The sequence below is a fragment of the Gopherus evgoodei genome, chromosome 6 (genome assembly GCF_007399415.2).
Source record: "Gopherus evgoodei ecotype Sinaloan lineage chromosome 6, rGopEvg1_v1.p, whole genome shotgun sequence".
Lineage (NCBI taxonomy): Eukaryota > Metazoa > Chordata > Testudines > Testudinidae > Gopherus > Gopherus evgoodei.
The window spans coordinates 110195867-110210337 of NC_044327.1; the positions used below are offsets into that span (position 1 = coordinate 110195867).

Here is a 14471-nt window from a genome sequence, read left to right on the forward strand (position 1 = left end):
TCCCCATCTTCTTCCTCTTCATCAGGATCCAAGTGTTCCATAAGGAGCTTGAACTACAAAAAGATACATTAAACTAGATATTATTCTAAAAATTTACATGGGTCTTATTACATTTTTTTAAAAATAGAAAGGAAAGGGAAGAGAGATTGCATACAAACTTCACAATTAGCTGGTGTATATTGTGGTGGGGGTTCTTTAATACAGAAGTAGTTATTTTTAACTACTATTTTTTACTACATGTAGAAAGTTTTCTTCCTGTTTTTATTTAGTTAAAGTGATTATTTAAAAAAACTCAAGCAAATATTACAAATTAAATAGGTTTGGACAGTCCAGTGTTCCTCAGATGGAAGTGGACTGGGGCAAAGTGGTGAATATTCATAATGCTACGAATAAAAGATGACATCAGGAAATCAGAAGGAATAAGATCTTTCATAAAGTCTGAAAATCTACAATCTACATTCCTCAACATTACATTTATTGTAAGTGTTTTTTATTTGCTATACAGATTTTGGTACAGAACTTAGAAAAGGCCTAATATTTCAAGGTACTAAACACTGTCAACACCCATTTAAATCAGTGAGAATTGTCAGCACTCAATACTTCACAAATCATCAGTATTTCAGAATTTATATACATTATAAATTCAAAACCACCTTCCAAATGCTCAAAGTTAAAAATTGTTCAAATTACAAGTTAAAACTATGCTGTATAATCTAGCTGAAGGAGGTTAGAACTGTTTTCCAGTACAACTCTACTTACATCCAAGTATTGTTTTACTATACTCCTCTTCACATCTTCAGTGATCTTGGAATTAGCCATATCACTTCGCAGAAAATCTAGCGTCTGTTTCGGATGGAAATGCACTCCTGCCTTCCTATTTATCGCTTTATCATAAACTTTTGCAGATTCAGATGGAGAATATTTCTGAATTTTACTGTTAAAGAAAACAAAACCCAGACATTTAGGAGAAAATGTTTTTGGCTTTAAAATGAACAATTCTGTTCTTCTTATTCTGTATTACTTAGGCGTCAATGTAAGCAAGGAAACTATCGCTACCCTGTGTATGTCATTAATGCAGTAAATTAAACTAGATATATTTTGTCATGAGATCTGCATGTTATAAAACCCATTGCTTAAAAAGTTAATAACCATGCACTTGAACAGAACTCACTAAACTAAAAGACGAGGAGCATTCTGCCATTAAGTATGATTCTTACCTATCAGAGAATCCACAAAGATTCTTTAAATGCTGTTTTAGCATCAAAAGCAACAATATGCCTTGGGAGACATTTGCAAATTCAATTAAAGGAGCTGAATTGTCTGGCAAACATTTCATCACAGCATTTATATCATTTTCTTCACCAGAATCTGAATCAGAGTCTACACGTTTACGTAACTTCCGAGGCTTGATAACTTCTTCTTCACTTTCACTTTCACTCTCACTCTCACTGTTACTGTCACTTTCACTCTCCTCATCAGATGAAGGTTTCCTCTCCTTTCTTTTGTCCTTTACCATAGACTGGGAGACAGAGAAGATGACAAATATTTAAGAATTATGATAGCATTCAAAAAGATCCTTCCATAATCACAATTCTCTTAAGTGTCTGAATTGCCTTTTTTTAATTTTTTTTTTAAAATTCACAGATTATTTGAAATCCACAGATTAAAATTGAAAGTAGGCACACTTAACTGTGGTTCAATAACTAAAACATGTACAAAGTATAAAACTCTTGTTCTGAAACAAAAATTTCATATATCTCCAAAACTTGAGTGCTCTTCACAACATTGAGATTGGATGTTGGGAAACTATGCCACCTTTGCTGCTGGCAGTGGTGCTGTCTTCACAGCTGGGCGCCCAGCCAGCAGCCACTGCTCTCTGGCCACCCAGCTCTGAAGGCAGTGCTGCTGCCAGACACAGTACAGAAGTAAAGGTGGCAATACCATATCCTTGAAGAGAGACTACCTTCTACAACTGACCACTTCTTCTAACTCCCACGAGTGATCACTCTTTGCAGGTTTTGCTGTTGTCCATTTTTATGATTAATAGGAATACAAACAAGTGTCTTAAAATATCATTTGGTTTGCCTTTCTCGATAGAGTTCGAATATTCAAACAGTTTTACTCTTAAAACCTGACAGAGGTTCTCATATGCTCTCAGGGGCCTAACATACATGCCAAGCTTCTCTCCAAGGAAATATTTATGTTGATAATGTGGATACGGTACAGGAAATTCTATCACCACATTTGCTATTATATAGCCATAATATGTTTCACGAAATACAGAATGTATAAATGCATACAAAGTATTATAGTTAGTTCAAGCCTACTTGAATGAGATAGAACGAATTTGAGAGACTTACAAATGGTAATATTTTTAAAATCAATAAATCAAAAAACATTTTAGAAATGGAACTTATTTACCTATATTTATAAGCAGGATTGACTGCTTTATTTAATCTCAGGAAAAGAAAAATTAGCTATCAAAATATTGTTAGCAAAATACTAAAAAAGATTTTTGGTTAATGGGAATCATCAAGTTTGGCCAATCCAAAATTGGAACACCATTTTTTTTTTTAAGTAAGTAAAGATCATGCATCTCTGTTTTAATAACTATGACAATGCTCCTAATTCTAAAAGTAAAAATAAAAAGTGACAGCAGCCCAGCAGTTTATAAGCAGTGTAACAAAACATTTATGTGCATGTTAAGGAGACAGGAAAATTTTCGTGTGTGTAACTGGGCTTCTCTGAAGGTATCATTTGACTCAATTCCTTCTCTTGGTCTTGTGCTTCTGGTATGACAGAGCCAGGGATTTTCCTATGTCTGAATGTTTTTTGATCTTCTGAAGCTAAAGTAAGTGCACATCATACACAGATGAAAATGCCAGTGCCAAAATGCCACTTAAATATTCATTTCTGTTTCTTGATGAGCAGGAAAGAAATCACTTCCCTGTAAGTATAATTTGTGACTGAAATAAATATCTGTATGGTAGAATACTCAAGAAGTCAGTCATTAAAAAAGACAGTTATCTTTTCCATAACTGGCATTCTTCAAGATCTGTTGCTTATGTCCATTCCATATTAGGTGTGTGTGCTCACCACATTCAGCGGTGCAGGACATTTTTCCCTCAGCAGAATCCATAGTTATGGAGTGCCCTCTGGAGTGGTGCCTGCATGGCACGGTATAAGGGGCGCCACCGGCTCCCCCCACCCTCAGTTCCGACTTGCTGGAAACTCCAACAGTGGGGAAGGAGGGTGGATTATGGAATGGACATGAACAACACATCTCTAAGAACACCAGTTATGGAAAAGATAACTGTCCATTCTTCTTCGAGTGCTTGCTCATGTCCATTCTGTATTAGGTGAGTCTAAAGCAGTACTCCTGGAGGTGGGTAGGAGTTCACAGATGTGTAGATTGCAACACAGCTCTGCTGAACCCAGTGTCATCTCTGGCCTGCTGAGTGATGGCAAAATGAGTGGTAAATGTGTGAATAGAGGGCCATGTTGCAGATCTACAGATGTCCTGGATGGGGATGTGCTCCAGGAAGGCCGCCGAAGACGCCTGAGCTCTCGTTGAGTCGGCTCTGACAAGCAGCAGCAGCAGAACCCCAGCCAGGTCATGACAGGTCCTTATGCACGAGGTGATCCAATTGGAAATCCTCTGCGAGGACACTGGGTGACCCTTCATCCTATCTGCTGTAGCGATCAAAAGTTGTCACGATTTTCGGAAAAACTTGGTACGTTCTAAGTAGAAAGCCCATGCCCTGGACATCCGGAGGGCCTTGAGACACCTCTCCTCACTGGTCTTGTTCAGTTTTGGAGTGGTTAATGAGGAATGAAGGAGAAAAGGAGGAAGATGTCCTTCCAGGAGGAAGATGTCCTGGTTCATATGGAAAGTGGAGACCACCTTTGGCAGGAAGGCTGGGCTGGGTCACAAATGAACCTTCTGTTTATAGAAGACTGTATGGAGGTTCTGAGGTCAAGGCTTTAATTTCAGAGACGCCAGGAACACAAACTTCCAGGATAGGTGGGAAAGGGAGCAGGAACCCAGCGGCTCAAAGGGTGGGCCGGTCAGCCTAGAGAGAACCAAGGTAAGAACCCACTGGCCACAGGAGTCCGTACCTACAGGGAGAAACTCTTGAGACCTCTCAAGAATCTGACCATCACATCATGTCTTTCTATAGTCAGCAGGTAAAAAGCGGAGATGGCTGCTAGATGCACTCTAACAGAAGAGTGTGCCTGGCCCTGGTTCCTCAAATGGAGCACGTAGTCCAGGACAGCCTGTATGGAAGAATGTGAAGGAGAGATGCCATGCCTGGACACCCAGCAGGAAAACCTCATCCACTTGGCCAGGTAAGTCAGTCTGGTTGAGGGCTTCCTACTTTCCAGAAGGATCTGTTGAGACTACTTCTGAACAGGTCCATTCCCCTAGGTTCAGCCATGCAGCGAGGTGGAGGGACTCAAGTTTGGGGTGTAGGAGCCGTTCATGGTCCTGTGGCATCAGGTCTGGGCAGTTGGGCAGGGGCCAGGGAGGGGCTGGTGACAAGCTCATGAGTGTGCCGAACCAATGTTGGCAAGGCCATGCTGGGACAATCACGACAACCTGCGCTTTGTCTCTCTTGATCTTTGCCAGGACCCTGCCGATGAGTGGAATCAGAGGGAACGTGAACATCAGGCTCTCTGACCATGACAGGAGGAAGGCATTGGAGAGGAAGCCCTTGCTCAGACCTTGCCAAGAACAAAACCAGTGGCATTTCCTGTTCTGTTTGGTAGCCAACAGGTCGATTTGGCGAGTTCCCCACCTTTGGAAAATCATGGAGGGATCACTCGTGGTGAGAGGAGAAGTCCCTGCTGAGCTTGTACGCCAGAGCATAATTGACACTGGGAAGGTGACAAGCTTCCAAGTGGCTTTCGTGGCTAATGCAGAAGTCCCCATAGATGGAGTGCCTCTTGACAGAGAGCTGATGAGCGCACTCCCCCATGCCTGTTGATGTAGAACATTGAGCTTGTGTTGTCTGTCAGGACTTGTACCACCTTGCCCGATGGATGGGGCAGGAAAACTGCCAGCTGGACTGCTCGGAGCTCCTTGACATTTATGTGCAACTTCACCTCCCCCATTCTTACACTACAGTCAAAAGAGGCTATAGATCCACCCATAAAATGGCCATGAATCCATATTTAAGTACCTACACAGTCTGAGTGTGTGCTCATAAGCACCTCTGAAAATACGGTTACTTATTTAATTGCTTATTTACTGATTTTGTTGTCCAGTTACAGGAACCCACAATTGCAAACTCACTAATGAAGTCTTGAATGGACACCTCAAGAGATCTGAGGTACTCTGTTACAACCAGAGTTTGGGGTAATGTTTCCAATTCTTGGAGATACCCCAACACATTGACCAAATTTAGAAGAAAGAAAAGAGGCATAAGACAACATATTTGAGCAGTGTCAACACACCAGCAGAAAAGCCTTTAACCTACACTGGCATGTTGCACAAGGAGATTTGATGCAGTGAAAGCCAGGTATGACATTTGTACATCTTCTACTGAGGAAACATCAAGGAGTCATCTAGACACATCTGAACTGTGGCAGTGCAGAAAACCCACCCTCAGTCTGGAACCTGATTACTTCAAAGGATGAAATGTTATCAAATCAAAATGGACTTAAAGAAACAACAGTGCACCACCAAGTAACGCCAGAGCACTGGGGACCCTACAGAGAGCAGGACAGACAAAAAGTGCAAATGATATAGACTCATATTCTAAACAAAGCTGCAGGACTGAGAGGAGAGCAGGCATTAGATGCACCTGTCCTGGCTCCAGTGGGGAGCACCTTTACTGAATGTAGTAAGAACAGAATGAAAATTGTATGCTTTACAGGGCCCCAAAGCCTTGGGGCTTTGTACACGAGACACACCTGCAGTGCATCAAAGGGTGAAAAAAGGGATGCTCCTGCCTATCTCACTCTAGGCCAAGACTCCACAGCAGGAATCTAGTCAATATGGTATCTTTAGAGAACAAGAAAAGAAATAGTAAGTTAACAGATTTTAGTTTTAGATACTACAAGCAATTAATTGTTCATATTTTTAAAACTAGAAAAATTATCTTAACAGGTACCCTTTAAGAATTATGTATATGTTAAGACCAATTAACATTAGTTTTGTACCTGTTTCTCAAAAAATTGGACAAGCAAAATAACAAAACAGGCAAATCCAACATTAATGTGACTTTTGACATTTTAGATACACATTTATTTTATTTCTTGTTCACTACAGGAGGACGCTTTATAAAGGAGTTAAATTTTTGCTGCAGTATTAAATATTACTATGTATAGAAAAGCTATTTTAGGTCAGTTAGAGATTGCTAAATTATGTTTTCTCTGATGACTGTATGATTGGACTCATGATAACTAAGACACCTAGTTATATATGCAGAAGGATGCAATTATTATCTATTAGTAATATTAAATATTAGTAATAAAATAAGAATTCTATAACATTTCTGAAATAGTTTGTTATAATGTGTGATATATAAGGAATACATGATAGTTTGGTATGGTACAAGGGTTTCCGTTGTCACTTATTCGAGTTGCCCTGCATAAGTTGCTCATGACTTTGGCACTCATTAGTAAAGCAGCAATCTCAAACTCATTCATACAAACCTTTAGACAACACTACATATGCATTATATCCTAGATATAACATATTTTATTTTGTAAATATTTAATTGAAAATGTTTTACTGGCAAATTGTTCTTTAAAAAGCAACAGTTTGAAAACTGCCTAGTGGTTTCATACTACTACAGTGGAGACTGACTAGTGGGCAGAATACAGGTGAGGAAATCAAAGGAGAATTCAATTTTTATATCACTTGCACATTTGTTCTGCATATACGTAAGTAAAGATCATTCAGTTTTGTTTTTAATTCAGTGAATTAAGCTCTTGTCTTTCAAATCACTACTATGATTTAAAATACTTCCCCTCTCCCAGAGGCCTAAATCGATGATGCTTAGTATGACAGAGAGTCAACTACTATTGCAGCTTAAAGAATTATTGGGGAAAACTATTTGATATTAAGAGGCACAAAATGTACACACTATGATGAAGAAAAGTGCAAGTGAAGAGCCATATGGGCAAAGTAAATGAATATATTTGAGCTGTATAGACAGACTCTTTGCCAACAGACAGATCTGTTCAAAACATTTTCGGAGTAGCAGGGCAACATACCAATGAAGTTAGACTGCTTATGGCTCAGATATTCATGAAGGATTAAAAGGACCTAGACCTAAGTAACCTTGATTCTGGGATCCCCCCTACCTGAAAAACATTACATCTGACAATGCAGTCTTATTTTCTTCCATCTCTAATATTTTCCACTGACTTTCAAAATTAATGAAAAATCCTGAAAGTTTCTGAAACAGATCTGTCACACCCTGCCAGAACTGAGAGCGATTTATGCTATTGGTTGCAAAGTAATATTATTTATTGTCCATGTGTGCAACATTGGAATGACTGAGTAGTACTCATTTTGCTGCCAACATAACTTCATTGCAACGAGTTATTAATATATCATAAATGCACTTACCTCCTTAAATGACTGTAACAGGTTACTACCAGAAACTGACAGTGTAATGTCTATATGATGCATTATAAACAGTGGCTCTTCCTGTGTTTGATAAGGAAAACACGCTAGATTGTCTGCTATATACAAGAGCATATTCACCTCTGTTTTCTGCAAGTTTAAAAAAAATAAATATTTTATATAAATATATATATTTATATATATATAATACACACATACAAAAAACATTATATTCTAGTTTTTGCACTGCTCTCAAAGGGTCTTGGGACAAAAACTCAACATGTACTTCATCCAAAATAACTTTTCTGCCTTGAAAACATTCTGCACATGCTAAGTTTTCTTCACACGTGAACTTGCATTACTCCTGCTCTATCCAAACTGGGCTTAAGTAGATATAAAAATGGTTCAAGAAGATGTTATTTAAGTGGAAATACATTTAGTTTTGCAGCCAAATAAAAAAGCCTATGGAAATAAAGTTAGCCAGGCCAAAATTCACCAAGTCTCATAAAAATACATTAAGTAAGGACACCAACATTCATCAATTGAACTTGTTACAGTGTATTTTATTCTAATTTCTTTTTAAATGAGGTATATTTATGTAATGCTTACTGCTGTGTCATCAAAGAGGTTGAGTAAAGAAATTAGAAAGGCTCGTCTGTGTTGACGGTTCCCTCTGATCATGGAGTATAGATGTGAACACAAAGCGCTGGAGGATTCATCATGCCTAAAGCCCCTTACAGGATTCTTTGGGCATGTGTTGATTGCCTGTTGTACCTGGTAAGACATCTTCATACCAGCCACTGCTTTCATCTAAAATTATAAAATATTTATTTTTGTTTAAATTGTGGCTTTCAAAACAGTCACACAAAAAGAAAAATAATTTTGTCAAATTGAAAAATTTTCATTTAAAATTAAGGTCTTCATCTTATTTTCATTAGCCTCAAATTAAAAACACAATTTTCAAAACCCTACCACTTCCTGCACATTTACTCTTTCCCCATGGATTTGTAGTAACCCTGATATTTATTGTAAAATTTAAGCTTTTTTTTTTTTTTTTTAAAGCCTCTAGCCATTCTGGGCATGCAGTTAAATTTCCAAACAAACTGATTCAGCGTTGTTTTCTTGAGTTCGTAAATAGACCAAAATATCTGTAAGAAAGGTAAAAGCAGTCTCATTCATGTCGAGGGGGTGTTGAAACTGAAGTGTAATGACGGTTTTATGTTAATGTTGTTTCTCTATTAACTGACCTAATAGAAGTATCCAACTAAAACGATGATTCAGAACAGGCAAATTTTTCATACATTTGAAATGATTTTCCACAGGAATAATGTTGAAAGTTTTCCCTGAGTGTTCTACTGAATTTGAATTTTTGAACTTTCATGTGTCTTAACCCTCTCGTCTCACTCTATGTGCACAGGATGACGAACACAAAATCCCAATTATCTGCATGTGCCTCAGTCTCTCAGCTCATTTTAGTTAAGCCCGGGATTTGTTCCAGTTTCAGATCTACTGGATGCCTGATCAGCCAATGTATCCACCACTCCCTGTGCTTTGGCCTGTGCTTCTATCCCCTGTGCTTCCATCATCCTCACCTACATGGAGAGTAACTCAGGTCTCAGTTGACTACATTCGGGACCCCACCTGCCAGCCTCTCTATTAAATTAAGTATGCGCTTGGGTACAATAAGTGCAGAACTCCAAATTCTAGTGTTGGATGAACTGGAGTGCTCTGGTATCTGGAAAGTCCCATAATCTAGTGCACACACACAGAGCTTACTGGGGGCAAGGCACCTGGGCACTCAGTTCCACAGCAAGATAAGGAGGGGGTTTTGGGGATGTCTGTAAGGAAAAATGAAGCAATGCAAAGGCCAGGGATGGAATTTAATCTGGAAGGCCAGGTAGAGTGAATGGTAATATCTCAACACTAAGTGCCCTCACCTAGCCTCCTCTTCTTTCTAGGACAAGATACCTAACTACAAACACCTTCCTATGCCCCCTCTACTCGAACTCTGCTTCCAAAACCCCGGTGTGCCCCACGGAGAACAAATACATGTAATATATAACATTTTCCCAGTATATAAATATTACATTGCTACTGCTATGTTTTTTTTGAAGACATTCTCTTCTTTTTTCTGTTGAAGATTAGGAGAGTTGTTCCTTGTGATCAAACAGATGATCACAGTTACTTGGCCTGTGATACTCAATGAGCAAGATACTACTAACAGTTATAAGTAAGGGAGTTTTAAGGTTGAATGAAACATTTAATATTTTCTCTTAAGAACTAGGAATGCTTCCCATTTCTGATATTCTAAATCAGAAACTCTGAGACAAAACTACTCCTTCAAACTCTATTGTTTCAGATGAAGAGGTCAAAACTCAATTCCCCAACACAGGTAGAATTAATAAACAGATAAACATAACCATATTCTCCAGTTCCTGCAGTTTGGACTTGTACATTTCTATACTCTTGAGAGAGCAGAGAATCAGCATTTTGTTTAAGTTACGTAATGTTAGAGTTACATACATGAATGAATCCAGCATATTTTTTGTCTATTTCCACCAGTTGCTGGTCAGCTTTGTTCCGCATAGAGGGCTCTGGATCTGTGCCCATAGCAATTAAATATGGCACACACTAGAAAAGAAATAGATGAAAATATACAAACCATTATACACCAAAAAAGTATGTGGCTATGTGCACTGCTACATGCATATATTTATCTCACATTATTATTTATGTTAAATTGTTAATAGTTGAACAACTAGAATACGACACCTTATGCGACTTACAGCTTGATGGCTTCTTTTAGGCAAGAGCACAAGTTATAAAGAGATGATCCAAGGACACAAGTATATTAAAAAATGAAAATGTATGCCAGAACACAGGTGGTATTCCCAGTATCTCTCTTCCACTAGGCAACACTGTAGGACCCCATACTAGAAAAATGAGGTGTTTTTAGCAATTTCTTGATCTATTTTAAACACCACTTAGCACCTATATAGACAAAGACAGCAGTGTTTCAAAACATGTTAACAGTTCATGGTCAATCCTTGGTCCAGGAGACTCTAGGGTTGAACACAACTCGCTAACATGTTTTGAAATATCAACGTCTGTTTACACCAGGTGCTTACAACAGAGTTAAAAGTGGTGTTTAAAAATTTAGAAAAACACATTTGTTGAGCACACATTCAGTTTCTGAGTGTGGATAGGGCCTAGTAATTTGCCTCATGGCAAGCCTGAAACTTGGAAGCTACTAATATATTTAAAATACATTGGTCTCAAATAAATTTGTTACAGAATTTGGTCTGGGAATTATCCAGTTGAGACTTGACATATCTCCTCAATATTTACCCAGAATTATTTCAAAACAGAAAGGAGGATAAGAAAGAATCTGTGGCAGATTATGGATACAGGTAAGCAAATTAGTCTTTCCTTGTTAGCCACACCTGTATAGATTTTCACTGTAATAGATAAAAAAACACTATCTAGTTAAGATTCACAGGTGAAGAAAATTACTTGAAAATAAACTACAGATAGCTCTAACATTGGCTCTGAAAATTCAATCCAATGTAGTGTTTTGTGGGGAAAGGTGCTGGCAAAAGATTCTAATGAGTAGCATCTAAAGAAGACAGACCATGGATGTAAATATGCCTGAACACTAACTGGGGTCTGATACCATAAAACAGAAACCAGTGCACTCCATCATGCATTTCATAAGTGCTGCTTAAAAATGATTCAACTCAAATTTAATTTCTAAGCCAACAAAGGGTTAGTCTTTGTAACCCTGTTGGCCTTTTAATACAGAAGAATTCTAGACATCTGTTGTATGTAAAACAGCCTCTCCAAACGAAGTATCCCCAAAAGAAGCAACTACTGTAACAGATTTGGGGGGCCGAGGGGATGACACACACATACTGGACATTTATCTAGCAGCCATGAGAAATTCTGAGATTCTTTTGTGTAAAAGAAAAAAGAAATACAGCACATTAACATTACATACCTGAACTGGATGGATAAGACCCTGGTTTAATGTCAGTGCAATGACATTTAGAGCAAAGTGGCGTACGCTGGACTGTGCATGAAAGAAAGCCTCAAGAACCTGTTTAAGATAAAGTTGCATGATGGAGCTGCTCATCCCTGAGGAAATATCACCCATTTCTTTCAGATCCTCCTGTTTTGCTACTTTCTTCCCTGTAGAAAGGAACAAAAGCAATTGTTTGTGTCAAGATCTTTGGGCAACCACTAACTTATTCTACTCTACATACTATTCCTCGTATTCTTTATGACATATTTAAGCTTCAGAGTGGTACCATAACATAGCCCTGAAGATTTCTTGTTTTAGAATGCTTGAAAATTAACAATTTCAGAGAAGAATTTGATAATAGAAAAAGCAAAGCACTCATTATTTTAACTTCAAGAATTTAAGTATTGCACATTTTGGATTTTTTCCCAGCAACTTAAAACTTGAAGTTAAGAACAGAATTCTGCACTCTATACTTCTCAGTGTGACTGTGTATAAACGATGTTCCTGAAATCTTTACCTAAGGTAACGTATGTATACATGAATAATTAGACCCAAAAGCTCCTTATGAATCAGTTAAATTAAAAGATTGTTTTCATGTAACAAAAGTTACATTTTGAATGCTTCCTTAATATAGCGCTCATCACTCACACTCTCTATCTGCCTGCTGCATACGCGTATCCTCCTCCTGTAGATAGGTTTGGAGATTTTTTAACACCTGGATTTTTAAGTTTACTGAGCTGTTCTTATCAGAGAGAATGCTGTTGTACAGAGTCTTCACCTCCTGCTCAAACATTAGACTTGGGTGTTGAATAAATGCAAATCCTGAAAGAAAAAAAATAAGAAAGATCCCATTTGGTTGCCTTGCAATTACTGTGCTTAAATTTTTCAAGGTGAACTAGTAAAATCTTCCATCATACATATATGAAATAAAATTCAAAGAATCACTCAAAAACTGGAAATGCAACAGAAGAATGTTGGAGAATCAGGATTTCTTGATTCTATTCCAGGCTCTGAAGGGGTGTGTGATCTAGTGCTTACACAGTCAAATACACAGCACATCAATTCTCAAAGGCAGCATGGCTAAACGAATTTTATTCTCAGCTCTGCTAGAAGTGACCTCATGCAATCAATCTCTCATTTATCCCATTCATAAAATGGGAAAATTATACATGTCCCTCCTATAATAGAGGTCTACGGTCTTGCTCAATAATATGTCAGTGGGAACACTGAGACTCGGACATATACAGACTCTAAGACCCTTTCTTAAAAACTATTATGAAGGAAAAGAACTATTTGTTTTCCTTCTCCCTGCCCAAAACGTAGAGAACTAGTCTCTTTTAATCAGTTGTGGGGTTTTTTTTCTTCCGGTTACCCTTCACCGCCCTCCCCAATTATAATCCAGACATCATCTGAGATAACGTAAGTGGGTTAGTACTGTTGATTTATAGCCTCACACAGCACCACAAGTGACAGAGATGCAGCTTTCCTTTGAGAAGACTGGGAAATCTGCTATGTATGAGACCATTACTTTGTTTATTTGTCCTAACTCTTGTTGGTCTGTGCTTTGCAGGAGTGGCAGATACTGAATATCCCTTTACTTCTTTCTAGCCACAGGTGGTAAAGATCTTTAATGAGTAAAAACAACAAAGTGCAAAACAAAACAGAAATTAAAAGGAAAAGGAAATAACAGAAGAAGAAAAGTATATGGAAAAAGCCCAGCATGAAACAGTGGAGGGGGCTGACTGGCTGAAGCCAAGGGAATCAAGGTTCTATAAAGCTGGTCTCTTGCACCTCGAAAAGCTAGTGCAGGAAAAGACTTAGTTCAAGAAAGAGCTCAGTTCATCCAATGGGTGGGAAAAAAGGGAAAGCGAAAGAGGTAAGGATGGTCTTTAGTAGGGATAATTATTATCTGCATGAACGTGCACTGAAGTTTTGTTACCTGATCTTTTCTAAGCTAATCTGATTAAATTTAAAATCCTTTTTTAAAAGTAAAGAAGTATTTTTGATATATAACTTTCTTTCCTTCACTCACTGATTTAAATGGGTCTACAACCCACAATTCCCTCGGAAAATTCTTCTCATCTTCCCTAATAAATTTTCCTTACCACTTATTAAATCCAAATGTTTCAGATGGGAGAGAGGGAAAATTTGCTATCTCACAATTTTCTTTTAAGAATTAGCTCACCTTTGGTCTGCCTCCGCCTGAAAAAAGACGGTTACTCACCTTTGTAACTGTTGTTCTTCGAGATATGTTGCTCATATCCATTCCAGTTAGGTGTGCGCGCGCCGCGTGCATGCTCGTCGGAGACTTTTTACCCTAGCAACACTCGGTGGGCCAGCAGGTCGCCCCCTGGAGTGGCGCCGGCATAGCGCCTGATATATACCCCTGCTGGCCCGCCCGCTCCTCAGTTCCTTCTTGCCGGCTACTCCAACAGTGGGGAAGGAGGGCGGGTGTGGAATGGATATGAGCAACACATCTCGAAGAACAACAGTTACAAAGGTGAGTAACCGTCTTTTCTTCTTCGAGTGCTTGCTCATATCCATTCCAGTTAGGTGATTCCCAAGCCTTACCTAGGCGGTGGGGTCAGAGTGAGACGTTGTGGACTGCAAAACCGCTGTGCCAAAAGCGGCATCGTCTCTAGCTTGCTGTACCAGCGCATAGTGTGATGCGAAGGTGTGCACAGAAGACCATGTGGCCGCACGGCAGATCTCCTGTATGGGGACATGAGCCAAAAACACGGCCGAGGAAGCCTGAGCCCTGGTAGAATGGGCGGTCAGGGGTCCCGTTGGCACACTGGCCAAGTCGTAACATGTCCTGATGCAGGACGTGACCCAGGATGCGATACGCTGGGAGGAGATTGCCATGCCTCT

At 38.9% G+C, this 14471-nt stretch overlaps 1 protein-coding gene across 4 annotated transcripts in view; it reads right to left on the minus strand.

Moving 5' to 3' along the window:
- The window catches only part of NIPBL (NIPBL cohesin loading factor), a 328437-nt gene that overhangs the window by 1968 nt on the left and 311998 nt on the right, over window positions 1–14471 (minus strand). For all 4 annotated transcript variants that reach the window (XM_030567521.1, XM_030567520.1, XM_030567523.1 and 1 more), the window contains 8 exons: window positions 12249–12422; window positions 11577–11767; window positions 10103–10210; window positions 8189–8389; window positions 7583–7729; window positions 1218–1519; window positions 760–934; window positions 1–53 (listed from right to left, as the gene is read on the minus strand). The exon at window positions 1–53 is cut by the window's left edge. In XM_030567521.1, the coding sequence (XP_030423381.1) occupies window positions 1–53; window positions 760–934; window positions 1218–1519; window positions 7583–7729; window positions 8189–8389; window positions 10103–10210; window positions 11577–11767; window positions 12249–12422 (1351 nt within the window). The remainder of the gene's footprint in view (window positions 54–759; window positions 935–1217; window positions 1520–7582; window positions 7730–8188; window positions 8390–10102; window positions 10211–11576; window positions 11768–12248; window positions 12423–14471) is intronic.